This window comes from Microchirus variegatus, assembly GCF_963457635.1.
Source record: "Microchirus variegatus genome assembly, chromosome: 10".
Taxonomy (NCBI): domain Eukaryota; kingdom Metazoa; phylum Chordata; class Actinopteri; order Pleuronectiformes; family Soleidae; genus Microchirus; species Microchirus variegatus.
In genome coordinates, this window is record NC_139811.1 from 29,688,947 (window position 1) to 29,711,036 (window position 22,090).

Below are 22,090 nucleotides of genomic sequence, written 5' to 3' on the forward strand. Positions count from 1 at the left end.
AGTTCTGCGTCTGTTCTGCGTCTACATTAGAAGTTATATTACGTGGCGATTATTTTCACTACCATGTCCTTTTGACAGTGATCCCGTGGATGAAGGTGCAGCATTACTGCGCAGAGAATTATATATTCGTCAGGAGATGATTATCAGACCGCGCATAGATGTCCTTACATTTTCACACACTTTTCTTTTTGAGCGGTACAGTTCAACTTCACAGTCCATCATTTACATACACAACCTAATCAGTCCTTATATTTAACATTAACAACCAGAGTCATGCTCTCACATCCCAGCAGATAATTGTGTTGCGCTGCGGTTTTTTTAATTATATTTTTTACTTACAAATTTACACATTTTTCTTTTATACAACATCATAGATGCAGAGCACTTGAACGTGATATAAAGAATGAGAAGTCATTTATGTGTGGAAACATCATTATGTTGGGGATAAAACAACTGTACAATCAAACAGCCACTTCATATTTACTTTATGTAAAACCTGATCAAAATGAGGTAATCCCATGAGATTATACCGAGGTCTTACCTGTTTGAACAATGTTTTTATGTTTCATCTTAAACTGCTGCCAACTGTGCCTCTCCCCCGCAGGATTACACCTAAATGAAATAAATTAATAGTCTACAACTCAAGCAGTTTCCCCCGTAATATTATTGTAATTGTGCAAAGGACGACATTTAAACTTCCGCATAAGCAGCAGTGTTCTCTATGACGTTGTCTCCCTCTCTTTTGCTGCTGTTACACTTTCTTCTAAAAACTTGCTCAAACTCGCGCATTAATATTTTCCAACTCCAGCGGGTGAAGAACGTCACCCTGAAACTACTCCGAGTAGAACAAACTAACTCAAATCAGCTGTTCTGAAACCGAAAACTCAGAGTTTCCTATCTCAGAGTAGATCAGCTCAGAGTTCAGGGTTAGACTCAGAGTTTGTTGAACCTGCTTTGTGAAACGGACCCCTGATAATTTCACTGTTTATTATTATTTATGTGTATTTAGCATACTAGCTGTATAGTTAAATCAGGTTCTGTTCTGTTGATGTTAATGTGCGGCCCACGCGTTGTGAAGTATAGTTGTAACTGTGGTTAGTTTAGCATAGATCGCGACTAGCGAGCTGAATATATTGACTGCAAGTACTTCTGTGTTAATTTGTTTATCTGTGCCTTTCTCTCTTGCTGCTGCTCCGCGTGGAGCGCAACCACCCGCCCAAATAGAAGATTTCACTCTATCAGTAAAACTACAGAATAACTGGACACACACCAGGTAAGCTGTGTGATCAAGGGAAATCTTTATTTCCCGCATGCCTTCTCTCCATCTCTTGCTGATCATCTGTATTCAAGATTCAAGATTCAAGATTCAAGATGCTTTATTTATCCCGAGGGAAATTATTGTGCAACAATTGGGAGGTAAAAGTGTAGATGTACAAGAGTTAAAAGATACATAAAATAAAATAAAAATAAAAATAAAGATAAAACAAAAAAATAAAGTAAAATAAACAAGTAAGACAAATGCAACAAAGTGCCAAACAGAAGGAAAAACAGTAACTTACAACAGTAACTTAAATGCAACAATGCCACAAAAAGAATCAAAAAAGAATCACAGTCAACGTAGGTATATATAATATACAGCAGTACGCACGGAAATAAAATAAGTACAACTAAAATATGGTGAGCAAATGTTGAAAGTGATAAACAGTGATAAGGTGACTAATGTTATCAGCATAGTGCAAACAAAGTAAAGTGATGAAGTGATATGGGTAAAGTGACATTTGGATCAGGACACAGTGTCTCCACTGTTCCTAATGCGGCCAGAAGTAGCTAAATTAAACAGCCTGATGGCCACAGGAAGAAAAGACTTCCTCTGGCGTTCTGTGTTACACCGGGGGAGAATGAGTCTGTTGCTGAAGGTGCTTCTGCTCGAAGTCAGCAGCTGGTGGAGAGGGTGAGAGTTGTTGTCCAGGATACTGTGCAGTTTACACAGCATCCTCCTCTCAGACACCACCACCAAAGAGTCCAGCTGTACCCCCAGGACGGAGCCAGCCTTCCTGATGATCCTGCTGATCTTCTTGGCGTCTGCTGCCCTCAGCCTGCTGCCCCAGCACACAACAGCAAAGAAGATGGCACTGGCTACCACCGACTGGTAGAACATCCTCAGCATGGTGTTACATACGTTGAATGACCGGAGCCTCCTCAGGAAATAGAGATGACTCTGGCCCTTCTTGTACACAGCCTCAGTGTTCTTGGCCCAGTCCAGTTTATTGTCCAGGTATACTCCAAGGTACTTGTAATCCTGGACAACATCTACAGTCACACCGTTGATGGAGATGGGTGTGGGGGTAGATTTCCGCAGGAGGAAATCTACCACTAGCTCCTTAGTCTTGGTGGAGTTGAGAATCAGATGATTAGCTCCACACCACTCGACGAAGGAGTCCACAACGCCCCTGTACTCCTCCTCCTTCCCCTCACTGACACAGCCAATGATTGCAGAGTCGTCAGCAAACTTCTGCAGGTGGCAGGACTCAGAGAGGAACTGAAAGTCTGAGGTGTACAGGGTGAACAGAAAGGGGGAAAGAACAGTTCCCTGTGGAGCCCCAGTGCTGCTGACCACAGTATCAGACACACCATCCTGCAGTCTGACATACTGTGGTCGACCCGTCAAATAGTCCGTAATCCAGGAAACCAGGGGAGGTTCCACCTGCATCGCCGTCAGCTTACTCCCCAGCAGAGCAGGCCGGATGGTATTGAACGCACTGGAGAAGTCCATGAACATGATTCTCACAGTGCATCCCGGTCTGTCCAGGTGGGCGCAGGCACGGTGGAGCAGGAAGATGATGGCGTCCTCCACACCCAGTCTCGGCTGGTAGGCAAACTGTAGAGGGTCCAGTGATGAGCTGACCAGGGGCCGAAGAAGTGATAGGACCAGCCTCTCCAGGGACTTCATCAAGTGTGACGTCAGCGCCACCGGTCTGTAGTCTTCGGAGGTGCTGGGACGCACCTTCTTCGGTACTGGTACCAGGCAGGATGTCTTCCACAGCACCGGGACCCTCTCCAGACTCATGCTGAGGTTGAAGATGTACTGCAGGACTCCGCTCAGCTGGGTCGCACATGTTTTGAGGACCCTCGGGCTGACACCGTCGGGACCAGCTGCCTTGCCCGGGCGGAGTCTGCAGAGCTCCTTCCTCACCTGCTCTGCAGTGAAGGTCTGTCTGCTGTGTGTGTTGATGGGGGGGGGGGGAGGTGATGGCGGGGGGGTGGGGGTTGGTGGGACAGGTTGGGTAAAGTCAGGAAGGAGTTGAGGGGGAGGGGTGTCAGCAGGGCTGGAGGTTTGGAGGTGAATGGTTGTAGAGGAGCTGGGGGAGGGGTAGTCCGGAGCCCTTTCATCAAATCTGTTGAAGAACAAATTCAGCTCGTTGGCTCGTTCAGTACCACCTCCTATTGTCTGGCTACCAGATGGTTTGTAGCCAGTGATGCTCCTCATACCACTCCACACGTCCTTAACATTGTTCTGCTGGAGTTTGTGCTCCAGCTTCCTCCTGTAGTTGTCTTTGCCCTGTTTAATCCTCTCCTTAAGCTCCCTCTGGACCTGCCTCATCTGCTCTCTGTCCCCATCTCTGAAGGCCCTCTTCTTCTCATTCAGCAGGACCTTGATGTCTCTGGTGACCCACGGCTTGTTGTTGGGGAAACAGCGTACAGTCACTTTAGGAACAACGCTGTCCACACAGAAATTGATGTACCCCGTTATGCAGTCCGTGAGATAATCAAGGTCCTCTCCATGTGAATCACAGAGCAGCTCCCAGTCTGTTAGTTCAAAGCAGCCCTGTAAAGCTTCATCAGTCTCCTGTGACCATCTCCTCACAGTCCTGGTGGTCACAGGAAGCCGCTGGACTTGGGGCTTATACAGGGGCTGCAGGTGGATGAGGTTGTGGTCCGATCTTCCAAGAGGAGGAAGGGCAGTGGAGCTGTAAGCCTCCTTAACATTGGCATACAGCAGGTCCAGTGTCTTGTTTTCCCTGGTGGGACAGTCCACAAACTGCTTGAAAGTGGGCAGTGTGGCAGTCAGAGTGATGTGGTTAAAATCCCCAGATATTGCAATGAATGCGTCTGGGTGCCGTGTCTGAAGATCCGCGACGACGGTGTGTATGACGTCACTCGCGCGCGCCGCGTTTGCAGTCGGAGGAATGTAAACAACGAGGACGATAACGTGTGAGAACTCCCTCGGCAGATAGTATGGCCGCAGACTCACGGCAAGCAGTTCAATGTCCGGGCTGCACACACGCTCCTTCACAGTAACGTGACCAGGATGACACCACTTGTTGTTAATAAGAATAGCAAGTCCTCCACCTTTACTCTTGCCACTCTCCCGGTGACTCCTGTCCGCCCGAACAGTCTGAAAGCCGGCCACAGTTGCATTCGAGTCCGGGATGTCCTCGTGGAGCCACGTCTCCGTGAAACACAGCACACTGCTCTCACGATACACCCGCTGAGTCCTCACCAGGCCCGCCAGCTCGTCCATCTTATTAGCCAGCGACCTCACGTTCCCCATGGTGATGGAAGGGAGAGAAGGTTTGTATCTCCTCTTCTTTTCCCGGTGTTTACGTCCAGCCTTACATCCCCTGTACTTTCTCCTCAGTTCTTTGGGGATTTCAGGCCTCTCCCGCATTAGCGCCGATGGTGTTAGCGACAACAGCTGGTCTCGGGTGTAAACAATAGACTCGCCGCATTGCTGCGACAAGACGGAGATGCGGTCGGGAAAAATTGTCCCAAGAATGAGACACACGGACAAAAAACATGGAAAAAAGTTCCCAAACATGGTTAGCTAGGGTTAGCACAACAACTTACTGGGAAAAAACACCAATACAAATAAAATAAAATAAGAAAAATAGCTAAAAGTGCGGAAAAAAGAGAGAGCAACTGTTGCTGGCTGCCGCTCGACACAGCGCCGGAAGTATGCTGTGAATAGGTATGATCCTTATTCACAGCTCGTGATCACGTGGTGAGAGGGAAAATTTCCTTTGATCTGTTAAAATTGCAGTTTAAGTCGAGCACAGCTGGATAAACTGTGTGATTTACAGTAGATTCTAGGGCTGTAATCAACCAAAGAAACACTTGGTCGACTAAAGCCCTGAAATTTCGACTAAAAATCGACTAATCCGGAGGTGGGGGGTGGGGGGGGTGCTTTGCGAGTGCGGCTATTTTAATTTGAAAAGACCCACACCCGCAAAGCACCTGTGCAGATGCGGCTCTTAATTTGAAAAGACCCGCAGCCACGGCTGGAGTTCAACAGTCTGACGGCTCTGACAGCGTTTTGCATTACGTTCATCTGCGCGATATCATAGCCCGTGATATCGCGTGATTTTTGACATGGATGCGACAGGAGGACTGATTGTAGCCTAAAATGAAAAGCTCAAAATTCATGTCGAATTAATGGAAACGCTAATCTGTCTGTCGCTCATGAGCCACGGAGCGACAACAACCTACTGGGCTGGACTAAACCAAAATAGTGAAGTGAGAGTTCTCTGAAGACAGGCTGTTACCTGTGAGACACGTATTAGACTTGGTACATTCCTCCTAATGAAATTCACCATAAAAAAAAAACAATCAAAAAAAATGATTAGTCGACCACTAAGAATTTTGGTGGAGCCAGAGCATGCGGAACAGTCCTAGTAGATTCCTTTTTTTTATTTTTTTTTTTATTCCTGATCAGCCATGTCCCCTTTACTTCACTTCCCCTTTAGAATTACCTCTTCACCGCTGATTCCATTTCCTCCCTCACCCCTCCTCTTTCACTCGGCTGATGTTACGTTCATTTTTGAGGTTAATATCATGTGGCAGGAGAGAAAAAATTGAAAATCCGAGAAATAAGCTAAACTCACTCTAATGCACATATAAACATAGAAGAACAGAAAACAGATCCAAACAATGAAATAATTACAAAATTTTAAACTGAGTGTCCATAAGTAACATTGTGTAGATGTTATGTTCATGTTTGAGGTTTATATCATGTGGCAGGAGAAAAAAATGGAAAATCTGAAAATGAGCTTAACTCACTCTAATGTACACATAAACATAGTAAAACAGAAAACAAGTCCAAACAATGAAATAATTGCAAAATTTTACACTGAGTGTCCAGAAGTAACATTGTAAAGATGTTATGTTCACTTTTTAAGGTTTATATCATGTGGCAGGAGAAACAAAGTGAAAATCCGAAAATAAGCTTAACTCAATCTAATGCACACATAAACATAGAAAAACAGAAAAATGATCCAAACAATGAAATAATTACAAAATGTTACACTGAGTGGCCAGATGTAAGTTTAAATAGATATTATGTTCAATTTTGAGGTTTATATCATGTGGCAGGAGAAAAAAAGTGAAAATCCGAAAATAAGCTCAAAGGGATACTTCACTGATTTGCATGTGGCTTTGTATTGCTAGAATAGGGGTAGTATTTTTTAGAAAATGTGCTTCCCTCCTGCAGTTTTTCACTGAGCTGTAAATAATCCGTTCTCCCTTTTCCAAAAGGAACCTTACACCACGTCAAATGACGCGTTTTGGAATGGATTTTGAATTGTGTCACGTGTGTCAGGTTTCTTCGTTTCAGTGTTGAAACTACCACTCTAGTTCTGCACTTTTTTGACTCACCCACAGGGGGACGAGACTTCATTCCCAGAATGTAAACACAGTGTCCGCCATCTTTGCTAAAAAGTTACCACCGGCTCTCACTCTCTTTAATTTGGCCTTGTAAACTAAGAAGATAATGACAGAATGTAGTTTTCAAACTGAAATGGCTGTGAGGGAAAATGCCTGTTTTTTGACGGTGCCCGCAGCCATAGCCGGGTACCTGGAAAGCAGATCTGGCCGAGTGTAGCCAGAGCCAGGCCGCAGCGGAGCCAAGCTGCACGCACTTCGGCCTGGCACTGGCCGGATCTGGAGCATCTCGGATAGGCAACGGGGGTTGCGGGCGCCAGCCCGGTGGATAAAGGAAGCAGGATAAATGGCCGCCTCTGTATAAAGTGAGTATTTTGGTTTATATTTATTTTTACCACCGCATTTATCCATGTTTATATATAACGCCAGCTGAACTAACGTTAGCATATTTACAGTTCATTTACATATAAGACCAGCTACTTCGATTCGCTAACACTATAATCATTGTTTTACAGACAGTCATATCACCTAACACCTTACCGTCACTTCGTGAAGTGGATCCACATACTGGGGAAAGACGATCGTCTTGTTTTACCTGCCTGTGTTGTTCAGAAGACGAATGTACGGACGTTGAGAAATGTACTTTCAAAATAAAAGCTCATATAATTGAAAATTGTAAGCTTAAGCCATTACTTTTTTTAATTGGAATACGCCCTGTTATCACAGACTTATTCCATTTCAGGGTGATAGTACATGACCTGGTTGTGTGACCCATTAAGTTTAAAGACATTCTGATGTGTAGTTTCAGAATAAAAGCCTGTCGAACTGTCGAATATGACACAAATTACACATGATTTTGGATTCAATTTAAAAGGTAACGCCCTGTTATCACAGACTAATTCCACTTCAGGGTGATAGTACATGACCTGGTTGTGTGACCCATTAAGTTTAAAGACATTCTGATTTATAGTTTCAGAATAAAAGCCCGTCAAACTGTCGAATATGACACAAATTACACATGATTTTGGATTCAATTTAAAAGGAAACGCCCTGTTATCACAGACTAATTCCACTTCAAGGTGATAGTACATGACCCCGTAGTGTGACCCATTAAGTTTAAAGACATTCTGATGTATAGTTTCAGAATAAAAGCCTGTCAAACTGTCGAATATGACACAAATTACACATGATTTTGGATTCAATTTAAAAGGAAATGCCCTGTTATCACAGACTAATTCCAATTCAGGGTGATAGTACATGACCTCGTAGTGTGACCCAGTAAGTATCAAGACATTCTGATGTATAGTTTCAGAATAAAAGCCCGTCAAACTGTCGAATATGACACAAATTACACATGATTTTGGATTCAATTTAAAAGGAAACGCCTTGTTATCACAGACAAATTCCACTTCAGGGTGATAGTACATGGCCCCGTAGTGTGACCAAGTAAGTATCAAGACATTCTGATGTATAGTTTCAGAATAAAAGCCCGTCAAACTGTCACATATGACACAAATTACATATGATTTTGGATTCAAATTAAAAGAAAACGCCCTGTTATCACAGACTAATTCCAATTCAGGGTGATAGTATATGACCTGATAGTGTGACCCAGTTAGTTTCAAGACATTCTGATGTATAGTTTCAGAATAAAAGCCCATCAAATATGACACAAATTACATTTGATTTTGGATCCAATTTAAGAGGAAACACCCAGTTATCACAGACTAATTCCACTTCAGGGCTATAGTATAGAACCCTATAGTGTGTCACAGTTAGTATCAAGACATTCTGATACATGTTTATTTTTTAAACCCTCTCCATGTAAAGACTTCTGATGTACAACATGTTCTATGTATTAATAAGAATTAGTTACATGAAATTATAAATACTTATCTTTTGCAGTCCTTTAAAAGCAATTTCAAAATTCTATCACTGGATTAAAATCATTACAAGTAGTTATTCCTTTTTTGATTTTCACATTTGTTTTGTGTAGGACAATAATACGGTCTTGCGAGTATAGGAATCATAATTTGGATGACTAAGACAAAGTTCGGGCTGACCTGAGCTCCATTACTCTACAGTCCAGCAACTTCTTTGCAGAAACCATTTCACCCCACCAGGAGTTGTAATTTGTGTCGTATTTAATGGGCTTTTATTCTGAAACTATACATCAGAATATCTTTAAACTTACTGGGTCACACTACGGGGTCCATCCATCCTCCGGCTCTTCTGGGGAGACCCCAAGCCGTTCCCAGGCCAGCCGAGCGACGTAGTCACTCCAGCGTGTCCTTCCTTCCTCTGGGTCTCCACCCGATGGGACATGCCCGGAACACCTCCCAAGGGAGGCGTCCAGGGGGTATCCGATACAGATGCCCGAGCCACCTCAGCTGGCTCCTTTCGATGTGGAGAAGCAGCGGCTCTACTCTGAGCTCCTCCCGGGTGACAGAGCTCCTCACCCTATCTCTAAGGGAGCACTCCGCCACCCTGCGGAGAAAACTAATTTCAGCCGCTTGTATCCGGGATCTTGTTCTTTCGGTCATAACCCAAAGTTCATGACCCTTTCGGCTCAGCTCCTTCTTCACCACAACAGACAAATACAACGACCGCATTACTGCGGCCGCTGCACTGATCCGCCTGTCAATCTCACGCTCCATCCTTCCCTCACTCGTGAACAAGACCCCAAGATACTTAAACTCCTCCACCTGAGGCAGGATCTCTCCACTGATCCGGAGGGAGCAAGCCGCGTTTTTCCGGTCGAGAACCATGGCCTCTGACTTATGGCGCTTTTCCACCGGCCCGACTTTCAACGGCACTGCGCTACACGACACGGTTTAGCGAGTGTTTCCACTAGCGTAGTACCTGGAACTCGGCACTATTTTTAGTACCTGCGGTGGTGAGGTTCCATTCAGTGGTGCCGGTACTATGCGCAGGTACTATGCGCTGATTGGTCAAAACTGCCGGCAACTGATTGGCCAGAAGTGTCGTCACTGGATGCGTCATGAGCGCGACATAAAATACAGGATGCAGGAGTCTATTCCACCATTTTTTTTAAAAAGAGTAGCGCGCAAATACTTCGACATGGCGACTCTGCATAAGAACACTCCATGGTCCAACGACGAGGTCCAGACTGTCCTGTGTTTAGTCGGAGACGACAAAATACAGAGAGCTGGACGGAGCTGCCCGTAACGAGCAGGTCTTACCGGGAGTCGATGTCCGCTCACGGCGTACACAGCAACTCCAATAACTCCGCACACGCCAACGGTAAGTTTTTTATTTTCAGCCTGAGAGCAACGTTTAACTACTGCTGAGAATAAACTCGCTTAAACAAGACATTATAAAAGTAACATCATGTGTGTCGGTAATCTCTGTCCGTCTGTTTACACGCGACAACGTAGTTGGCTAGCTAGTTAGCAATGTCGCTATTAGGTGTTCAACCTACAACAAAACATTACGTAAACCTGTAAAAGAAACCAGATTTGTACAAGTCATGAATTAGACTTACTACCGTGTAACGTTTTGTTTTTACGTGTTAAAACAGAGTAGACAAGAATATACAATATGGGTTCCATATTTACATTATAGACAGAGAATGAGCATCGGATATTGTATGTCTATATTACACTTTTGCAAAAAGACAGTATATTGCACATGGGATGAGGAGCGTGGTTATATGTTGTCTACTGAGCGCTAACAGCTGCAGGGAGGAATAAAGGATAATAATAATGATAAAGCTCCTTCATTTAGGGTGTTTCAGTCTGTGGCTGAATGTATATATATTGTTATGCGTGTAATTACAGCGTATGTGTACACTTCTTTTGTTCAAGAATCCCATTCCATATGTGAGGAGTGTTCATCCACCCCAGCAGAGCCACCAGCTGCTTCGTTATCGGGGGCACCAACTTCGCCACAGACCACAGCTCTGTGCAACTGGTAAGAAATAATAAACATGATTTACAGCATTTGTGTATTTCCTTAATGGTTTGATTAATAACCCCTTTCTTCTTCTCTATAGTGTTATGGAGGGAAGAGAAATGCAGAGCTTCAGGTGGAAGATGTTCAGTAGCAGGAGTGGAACCGGACACAACGTAACCGCCACATCACGAGAGCGCTGCGTTCAACCACGCATTCCTTTGAGTGATTGGGCAGCTTGTCCAGGCAATAGGTGGCAGGAGCATGTGACCTATTTCCTCCCTCCTGTCCTAGGACTCCACCACCTATGTACAGTTTATTTGATTTGCTGTGCACTTTAACTTTGGTTTGCTGTGTTTTTTTGTTTGAATAAACAACAATGTGACTTATGTGATTACGTCATGCGTATTTCTTTTCTTTCTGTTAATTGTGGCAGCCTTTACAAACAAAACGTATACAGACAAAAGGAGACATCTCTGCAGAAAGTACAAACTTTTATTTGTAATTCAGTGAAAAACAGTACAATAATAAAGCATTTTACAAATTCACAACAAGTGACACATCAGGCCCTCACTTACATCTCTGCCCTCCTCTACACCCTGTGCCACTGCCACCACAGGTTCAACCACTGTAGCTGCTGTGTGTGCATCTCATTCAGTGTCATAGGTCTCACCATGATTTTCACACAGGTTATGCAGAGCACAGCAGGTCACCACCATGGATTTCACCAGCTGGACTTCACAGTCATTCCATTTCAGGAGGGACAGAACCATCTGAAACACACAGGCAGCATGCTTACGTTAATACCAGAATACCAAAAATAGAGATTGCTTTCGGTCATTACTACGCTGTACACTTGTACAGTACTATGTAGAAGTCTGAGGCCACCATTAGATTGTTGCTATAATGACAATAGAGGATCATTATTTCTATTTCACTTTACTGAAACAATCAGAATACATGTATGCAGTTTTTTTTGTTGTTTAAAAAAAACATCCTCTACAGGTGTCCAGTATTTAGTGTGATCAACCCTTACACTTGAACAATAACACAACTCTGTTAATACTGGAGTGGAACCTTAATTAATGTTTCTGGTTCAAGACATGCATGAGTATTACATACTGAAAAAAACAACAGCGTTCCTGCACAGTACTGTATATGAGCTAGTTAGCGATAGCAACTATATTAGCTTACCCTCACTCGTCGTCTCGTAACATCTCATCTTCAGTTTCATGTTGTATGACTTCCCAAACTTTTCTGTACGCCTCCACAGTATTTCTTCTTGCCGCCTGTAGCTTTTTCTGGCGATCTTCTCTTCTGTGTGTGAACAAATGCCACAGACCGAGCAACAGAACGAGTCCACGTCCGTCATTGTTTATATGCGTGTGTGTCTCGCGTATAAGACGTCATAGCAGTTTCGCGCAGCCGGGTTGCAGCCGTGTTGTGATAACCACGCCCACGTTGAGAAGGTACGTTCTCTGTAGTGGAAACACAACTAAACCGTGCAGTTTCGTGCCGTGTCGCTCAGTGCCGTGTAGCCTAGAGCTAGTGGAAAAGCGCCATTAGAGGTGCTGATTATCATCCCAGCTGCTTCGCACTTGGCTGCAAACCGCCCCAGTGCATTCTGGAGTTCCTGGTTCGTAGGAGCCATCAAGACCACATCATCTGCAAAGAGCAGAGATGAAATCCAGTTGCTCCCGAACCGGACCCCCTCTGGCCCCTGGCTGCCCCCAGAAATTCTGTCCATAAAAATAATGAACAGAACCGGTGACAAAGGGCAGCCCTGTTGGAGTCCAACATGCACTGGGAACAAGTCTGACTTACTGCCGGCAATGCGAACCAAGCTCCTGCTCCGGTCGTACAGGGACGGCAACCGCATTGTTCCTCTTGAATCCGAGGTTCGACTATCGGCCGAACTCTCCTCTCCAGTACCCTGGAATAGACTTTCCCCAGGAGATTGAGGAGTGTGATCCCTTGATAGTTGGAACACACCCTCTGGTCCCCCTTTTTAAAAAGAGGGACCACCACCCCGGTCTGCCAGTCTCAGACCAGATCTCATCCACTCCCGATGCCTTGCCACTGGGCAGCTTCCTAACTACCTCAGTGACTTCGGCTTGGGTAATGAATAAGTCGAGTCCCCAGCCTCTGGTTCCTCTAGGGAAGGCGTGTCAGTGGGATTGAGGATATCCTCAAAGTATTCCTTCCACCGCCCGACAATGTCCCCAGTCGAGGTCAACAGCTCCCCACCTCCACTGTAAACAGTGTTGGTGGAGTACTGCTTCCCCCTCCTGAGGTGCCGGACGGTTTGCCAGAATTTTCTCTTTACCCGAGTGTCCAAGACATGCAGTCGGAGGCCAGATGACACGACCACAAAGTCGATCATTGACCTCCGGCCTAGGGTGTCCTGGTGCCACGTGCACTGATGGACACCCTTATGCTCAAACATGGTGTTTGTTATGGACAAACTGTGACTAGCACAGAAGTCCAATAACAAAACACCACTCGGGTTCAGATCGGGGAGGCCATTCCTCCCAATAACGCCCCTCCAGGTCACACTGTCAATGTCCACGTGGGCGTTGAAGTCTCCCAACAGAACTATGGAGTCCCCGGTTGGAGCACTTTCCAGTACTCGTTCCAGTACGGGGTCATGTACTATAATCCTGAAGTGGAATTATTCTTTGATAACAGGGCGTTATCTTTTAAATTGATTCCAAAATCATGTGTAATTTATGTCATATTCAACAGTTTTACGGGCTTTTATTCTAAAACTATACATCAGAATGTCTTGATACTTACTGGGTCACACAACAGGGTCATGTACTACCACCCTGAGGTGGAATTAGTCTGTGATAACAGGGCGTTTCCTTTTAAATTGAATCCAAAATCATGTGTAATTTGTGTCATATTCGCCAGTTTGATGGGCTTTTATTCTGAAACTATACACCAGAATGTCTTGATACTTACTGGGTCACACTACAGGGTCATGTGCTATCACCCTGGAATGGAATTTTTGTTTGATAACAAGGCGTTTACTTTTAAATTGAATCCTAAATCATGTGTAATTTGTGTCATATTCAACAGTTTCAAGAGAGAGGGTTTAAAAAATAAACATGTATCAGAATGTCTTGATACTAACTGTGACACACTATAGGGTTCTATACTATAACCCTGAAGTGGAATTAGTCTGTGATAACTGGGTGTTTCCTCTTAAATTGGATCCAAAATCATATGTAATTTGTGTCATATTTGATGGGCTTTTATTCTGAAACTGTACATCAGAATGTCTTTAAAAATTAATGGGTCACACAACCAGGTCATGTACTAACAGCCTGAAGTGGAATTAGTCTGTGATAACGGGGCGTTTCCTTTTAAATTGACTCCAAAATCATAATTAATTTGTGTCATATTCGACAGTTTGACAGGCTATTATTCTGAAACTATACATCAGAAGGTCTTTGTACTTACTGCGTCACAATACGGGGTCATGTGCTATAACCCTGAAGTGGAATTATTGTTTGATAACAGGGCGTTTCCTTTTAAATTGAATCCAAAATCATGTGTAATTTGTGTCATAATCAACACTTTGACGGGCTTTTATTCTGAAACAATACATTAGAATGCCTGATACTTACTGGGTCACACTATGGAGTCATGTACATATGTATCACCCCCCCCCCCCCCCCCCCCAAAAAAAAGGCTTGACCGCAGTTTCAGCACCGCTCTGAATCCATGACCGGCAAATAATGGGAACTTACTGCTTGTCCTTTCCTTGTTTTTACTGCACGTCCCGGTATAATTTAGCACAATAGAGAACAATCCTGTGTAACCTGCAGGTCCGTTATGTATCTGCCAACAAAGGCTTTTCCCCTCGGGATTTGTGCTGTGTGTCACAATGTCTGCTCATGGACGCGTCTGTTTCTCTCGGAGCCAAGTAGATGGCGGAACTCCTGCCAGCGAAGTCAACGAGGAAGCGTGCGCCGTGCATTCTGGGAGTTGTTGTCTTTCGTGTACATGAGCGATAAATCAGCCAAGAAGGCACTTGCTTCTAATATTATTTCACAATTATACTACATAGATGACCTAGTTTTAATAGATATCCATCTTCTCAACGGTGAAATATCCCTTTAACTCACTTCAATGCACACATGAACATAGAAAAACAGAAACGGATCCAAACAATGAAATCATTACAAATTTTTACATTGAGTGTCCAGAAGTAACATTGTATAGATGTTATGTTCATTTTTGAGGTTTATATCGTGTGGCAGGAGAAAAAAAATGAAAATAAGCTTAACTCACTGTAATGCACACAGAAACATAGAAAAACAGAAAACAGTTCCAGATAATTTGAGTGGCCAGAAGTAAGTTTTAATAGATATTGTTCATTTTTTAGGTTTATGTCATGAGGCAGGAGAAAAAAAGTGAAAATTCGAAAATAAGCTTAACTCAATCTAATGCACACATAAACATAGAAAAACAGAAAACAGATCCAAACAATGAAATAATTACAACATTTTACACTGAGTGGCCAGAAGTAAGTTTAAATAGAAATCATGTTCATTTTTGAGGTTTATATCATGTGGCAGGAGAAAAAAAGTAAAAATCTGAAAATAAGCTTAACTCACTCTAATGAACACATAAACATAGAAAAACAGAAAACAGATCTAAACAATGAAATAATTACAAAATGTTACACTGAGTGTTTAGAAGTAACATTTTATAGATGTAATGTTCATTTTTAAGGTTTATATCATGTGGCAGGAGAAAAAAGGGAAAATCTGAAAATGAGCTTAACTCACTCTAATGCACACATAAACAGAAAAACAGAAAACAGATCCAAACAATGAAATAATTTCAAAATTTTACACTGAGTGGCCAGAAGTAAGTTTAAATCCCCTCCCTCACCCCTCCTCTTTCACTCGGCTGATGTTACGTTCATTTTTGAGGTTAATATCATGTGGCAGGAGAGAATAATAAGCTAAACTCAATCTAATGCACACATACACATAGAAAAACAGAAAAAAGATCCAAAAAAATAAAAATAATTACAAAAGTTTACACTGAGTGGCAGGAAGTAAGTTTAAATAGATAGTATGTTCATGTTTGAGGTTTATATCATGTGGCAGGAGAAAAAAGGGAAAATCTGAAAATGAGCTTAACTCACTCTAATGCACACATAAACAGAAAAACAGAAAACAGATCCAAACAATGAAATAATTACACAATTTTACACTGAGTGGCCAGAAGTATACTCACTCACTCACAAACTTTACACTCAAAAAAATAACTCATTGGATGAACACAAATACATTTTGGGCAGGATTTCCATCCATTAAATTTATGTAGCCCCAACTCAAACTAAGTACCTCCTTGTATTATGATTTAATTGAGTTGGTCGAACTCATCTTTATCAAATACAGCCAAACTAAAATAAGTACATTAACTGGCCTTAACTGATTTACATTTGTACAACTCAAAATAATATAGTTGGTCTAAAATAAAATTCTTTCATTACTTGACCCCCATTTGACCCCAATTTCAGATACACATAACACAAAATCTGGTTAATGTGTTTTTATTTAAAACATCAACATGGAACTCATCAACATATTGATGACAGTCACTGACTTGTGTCAAAACACAGAAAACCTAAATATGTTTCAGGCAGAAGAGCTAAAGCAAGTTTTGACCAGTTCAGATCAACTATGAATATTTTTTTACTATTAACTGCACTATGTAGTGCCTAAAAAATGGCATGAAATTTACATATACCACATTTAACACACAACAGTACAAAACATTGACATTCTTCCACCAATCTCAAATTAAACTGCACTTTGACCTCGACTGATAAGAGACTCAAGTTTTTAATCTTCTCTTAAGTTTTTTATCATCTATGATGAACACTGTGTAGAAAAGACTGCTTCAAAACTGCTTCAAAGTAACTAGTACTAGTGCTAGTACAACAATAATACTAATAAGTACAATATTTGCTAAAGCTAAGGCCTGGTATAACCAGCTCACATTAAACAGGAAAACTTTGGTTTTACTATAAACTGTAATATGTAATGCCCATAAACAGATATGAAATAGACATATACAGTACATGTACAATACACATGGTAGAAGTACAAAACAGAACCTGAAAAAAGTCCAGTCCTTTGAGTCCAGTCACAGCCTATCCATAGGAACACACTTCAAGAAGAACATATTTTTAAAACAAGAAAAACATCCATGCTGACTGTCACTGACTGTGTGGACAGTGTTACTTATGAAAACAGCTTGATTTTCAGCTGCTGTATCTTTGTATTCAGCTTGTGTCCATCCAAGTTCATAATGATCTTCTGGAAAAACTCGAAGGTGTACTTCAGGTTTTCGGGAAAGGCTAGATCAAGGGCATAAATGAGCCCAAACAGCATGATGAACCCCATGATGACACTGCCAACATTGTTGAGGACTTTAATGCCCTCAATCACAACTCCCACGTCCTCTGGCTCCTCATGTCCATCTCTTCGGATCGTGTAAATCCCCATGACTGTGGTGGCGATGTCCCTCTCTGCATCCTCAGCTGCAGAGAACTGAACAACAACACAGAAAACAAATATAAGTAAAATGCTAAACAACAAACAGAAAATCATATACAAAATATAAATAAATATAAATGTACTACATACAGCAGTTTAGAGCAACAGTTGTCTTGGTCAAAAACAGGTGCTAATTTGGCTGTAGCCTTCACCATTTGAGATGGAGGTTTTCACCTCCAGAATCTGAGGCACACAACATGGATGACAGTGGACTGAGTCCGGTCAGCTTCAGCTCCATCAAAATATTGAGCAAAACTCCACCCCACTTATAAAGGTAGGTGTGTCTGCATGTACTCTGTATGTATCGTTGTATGATAATATACAGTGTATACAGTGACTACTATGTGTCACTAGGTTGCAGCAATGTTCTGACAAGTAAAATGGAGGTGCAAAAAGTCAGGAAATGCAGGAAAAATAGAAAAAAAGATGAATTACAGTATTTGTATGTTGCATGTCTACAATTATACTTCATGAGAAAGAATTGTAATAAACTTACCAAATATTCCTTGAAAAACACATCTGGGTCTTTATTGACATAGACAACAAGGCTTCTCAGGATGCACTCCCTCCTCATGTTGATGTCATCGTGCTAAAACATGGGTGACAAATACAGACATTGGTTGTGATGGTGGTGCAGGGATTAGAGCAGTCTGAAGATCAGTGGTTTTTTGGGCATTGTCATTATATGACAAAAAAATAATTATATAATCAAATTGTAAAAGAAAGCAGACATTTAATTGTGAAAATTATAGCTGCACTAGGTAGGTTTGAGAAATTAGTAAGAGCATGCAAGGTGTTCAAACATTGACCTCCTTCCTTCAGGCCTCCCTCTTGCTCAGATTAAAAGAATACTTAAATTTTAACCAGATTGTTGTTATTATTACTAGGTGAGTAGTACGTGCACAAGGACAAAGTGCCCAACATTTTGTTTTGGTTCTAGGACTGTTGCATTTCCATTTTTGTGTAAACCAAGCACTACTCAACTTGCAAGAGGTGTTTTTTGGTATGGTGCACTGTAGGGCTGTAACAATATGCGTATCGAAATCAAAATCGCGACACTCAGAGCCACGAACCCGTCTCGTGGTGTGAGAAGGCAGAATCGCGACACGTCCTTTCTAAGAAAGTTAGAAATTAATTACAGTCATCATTAACACGTTATGTTTTTTAATCGCGTTAATCTCTTCTTTACTGATGTCCCCAGTACCGGGGGCAGTGTCAGACGCAGCGACAAATACGCTATAAAATCATATATAACTTTAACAAACACAGAAATGCAGCATACCCACAGAAAAGTCAGAAACTCAGCTAAAAGCACATATAAACCATTCTTATGTTAACGAAACAGTTAAAACACAGATGGATCAAACCAGCAGTTGCGGAAAAAAAACGTTAAAGCGCACACACTGAACAGCAGCACTGGAGCATCAGCGTGATTATGTAAATAGCGGAGAATCCACAGATTCCAAGCAAATGCCACAGCCCCTTTTCTCTGGTCATGTAGCACCTATTTCGTAGTGTTATGAAAACACCATATTTCCAGCTGTGAAATACTTTACATGAGAAGCTACAGACAAGAAAAAAACTTGTTTGATGCATTACTCACCAAGTGTGTCATTGCCAGGATGCACTTGATCTTTTGCCCTTTAACTCCTCCTTTGCTCTGGAAGATCTGAATCAGTTTGTCTGAGAAGTGATCCATCTGTGACAGGAACTTTGATTGCAGTGGCTTGGTGGTGATCCGCAAGAACTCTGCATTCACCTGAAAAATGTTCAACGATGTACAAACATGTTACTTGTATTGCCATAAAGGGAAGCAGGGTTATTGCAAAATACAAATTGCAGCCATTAATCACCATGGACAAAAATAAAACACAAACATTTACTTACTTCACTCTGCTCAAACAGGGCAGGCCATCTATTTTTGAAGTCTCCTATCATAGGCCTCTGTTCCACAACCTCAAGTCGTCTGTGGGAGAAGGTTTTCTCCATTTTTGCTTTAATCACAACTTCGTTGTCACGCTTTTTCAATTCTGACAGTAAAGCAATTCTCTCGTTCTCCAAGCTCTCCGCAGTTTCACCTTTTGGGTGCAGAGGAATGTAGTTGACTTCAGCTTTTCTAGGCTTCTTGATATTAGCTGCAGCTTTGCCTTGGCCTTCTCGTTTGTGTTTCAAGGAGTTTACACGGATTTCGGGATGACCGAGTCTCCCAAGCTTTGTTCTAAAATTTTGCATTTTATATTTTAGTGACTGTTTCCATCCCCAAAATCCTGTCTTGGACCCTAGCTGCCCCAAACAAGGATGGGTCCTTGTCAAAGCTGCTGCTACCTCTTCACATTGATAGTCTTTTGGGTATTTGGTGTATTTCATCATTTCTTGAGCTAGGCCATCAAGGATGACCCCTTTTAGCTTGGGGCCAGGGTTGAAGTATGTTCCATTTGTCTCGAACTCATTATTCTTTTGCTGTAGCTCAAATTCAGCCTCGCAGGTGAATTTAGGGACCACAAAGACTAGGGGCCAGGAGGACAATCCTGAGGGCCAAAATTCTGGGGATGAATGCGGGGTCGATGTGTACAGTGTATCATTGCTGCTTGATGAGGCCAGTGATGAAGAAGAAAAGGTTTCAGCATTTGGGCTTGTGGCCTCATCAGACTGTTCTACTGGGTACAAAGTAATGTAGGGTTCCACAGGTGGTGTGAGAGACGTGGATATTACTTTGAGTGTGCTCTTATTTTGGATTTCAGACACTGAAGTTAGATTCATGAACTCATTAAAGTCAGAATCCATGTACTGTAAACGGAAGTCCTCATGCAATTGAAAGCATGTCTTTACAAGTTGATGTAGTTCGTCCACTGTTTCTGGAATACCAGAAACCAGGTGCAATTTTCTTGAGTCAGATCCATCACCAAAGATGACCCGTAGAACAGCTGGATTTGCCATTACGTAACACCTTTAATCCTGATCTAAAACAACAGAGAAGTAGAACAAGAAAATAATACATAAGCATTATATATGAAAAGCTAAATAAATAGTTTTCAGATTTTACAAGAGCCAGACATCCAACACCCAGACTATTTAGTGGAGCCTGACTGATACTTAGTTTTTGAGGCCAAAGCCACACAGTTTTTGCAATGATCCTTCATATACTGTTATCAAACACTTAACACATGACTTATATTGTACAATCTAAAAATAAACTTTACTGTCTGAAATGGAGCTTTTTTTCTGCATTATTCTGATACAACACTGATACTAACACTGATACCAATATGTCTGTGATCAGGCTAATATAAACAAACTGACATATCAGTTGGGATCCACTATTTATATTCAACAATGTCACTAACCTTTAACGATGAAAAATCTTTTCAACATCACCATGCGCAAACTCCCTACGATGTATTCCACAAGGGGATATGGGTCCTGCAAGTCTCCAAGCTCAATTAGGGCAACCTCTGTCGTGGGTGAGGCAGACAGTTCAAAGGCACCATAATGCTCCCTGTACCAAGCACAAGCACCTCTCACTAGAAAACACAGATTCTCCTTTACAATGCACAGTTGAATTATCTCATTAAATTTCGGAAGTCCATCTACAGATCCATGTACAATAAGCATCCCCTTACTGTAACATATACCACTGTAAGACAAATGTTTTGCCATATGGACCTCAGTGACCTCTGGGTATCTCTGATGCAGTTTAGATCTTACTCCCTCACTAAGGACATCCACAGGCATGATGGAGACATCCATGACCTCCAAGGATGACTTGGAGGCATGTGTGTGATAGGCCAGCATAAACTGATGTTTAGTAGCTAGTGAGCGAGGTATATTTTTAAAGCAGTTTGTATGCCGAGCAACCTGCTTGAAGAAGCTATGTTTAGCCTCAAACCTCATTGTCCACAGTGCTACCAGAGGTCCGAAGCAACGTATCATTTGTGGATAATGCTCTAAATAGTGATGTTTAGGTAGGAGCTTGATATGTGGAAAGAGTTCAAGATAGCGCTGTCTGTGATCATAGATCTTAGCCTCAAGATATGCAATCGTCTCATCTGTGTGTACAGGGGCCACAACCAACTCGACAATATCCTTAAGATCCAGAATCACCAGCCAAGCTGGTTCATCTTCTGGTACAATATGCCCAATCACAAAGGGAAGAAATCTTAACAATGTCCAATTTTCATGTGCATTTCCCCCTATAGTGTTTCTAGATGTGAAAGAGCGCGGTATGGCATGTGGCCGATTGGTTTTGTCTCCCCATTTGTATGGAAATGTCTGAATCAATGTGTTAAGGAAATCAAGAGTGAAGTATTTTTTTGAGATCAATAAACTAATACATCGTGCAAGTTCGGCTGGAACAACACCCTCAAAGAGGTCATGCAAAATATCAGGAGGATAGCCAGTGCTTACATGAAAATGAGAAAGCTGCTCTGTTAAAGCACACTGTTTTTTGACACCACAGTGAATAGTTGCACTTTCCTGAGCAGACAGAACATGAGCATCATGGATATCTCTGGTTCTAAGTTGAAAAGCACCAGACTTCACATCCTTGGACTGAAATTCTGATTTATCTCCTGTACAAAATCTGCAGATTGACCCACCAGAAAAGCTCTCAACAAATCCACCTAGCGCATGCGCACCAAGATTGTCAGCAATTACACACTGCACTGAACCTTTAACAAACTGACCAATCTGTGAAATAAAGACTCCGTGCTGTTCTAGTATACTCAAGTCTTGAAGGAGTGGCTCTAACACTTTTTGATAGCCATAGGCCTTGACATCTTCAGATTTGCAAAGAACAGCTAAATAGATTGAGCTTAGTTTTGAATGGGAACCTGGTGGCAAATTTCCCAAAACCCAGTAGACACCACAGAGTTTGTGTTTTTTACGAGATGTCCCCAGAGGGTTACAAATCTCAAAATCATCAATGTAAAGATGAACTG

General features: G+C 42.2%; 1 protein-coding gene across 1 annotated transcript; it reads left to right on the plus strand.

Moving 5' to 3' along the window:
• Positions 1-9,745: 9,745 nt before the first annotated feature.
• On the plus strand, positions 9,746-12,112 carry LOC310932590 (uncharacterized protein; the record flags this gene model as incomplete). Its single annotated transcript, XM_083895916.1, has 4 exons — positions 9,746-9,921; positions 10,485-10,590; positions 10,673-10,835; positions 12,098-12,112. Exons 1-4 carry the CDS (start codon positions 9,765-9,767, stop codon positions 12,110-12,112), a joined length of 441 nt encoding a protein of 146 aa, XP_083752042.1. The 5' UTR covers positions 9,746-9,764.
• Positions 12,113-22,090: the final 9,978 nt, after the last annotated feature.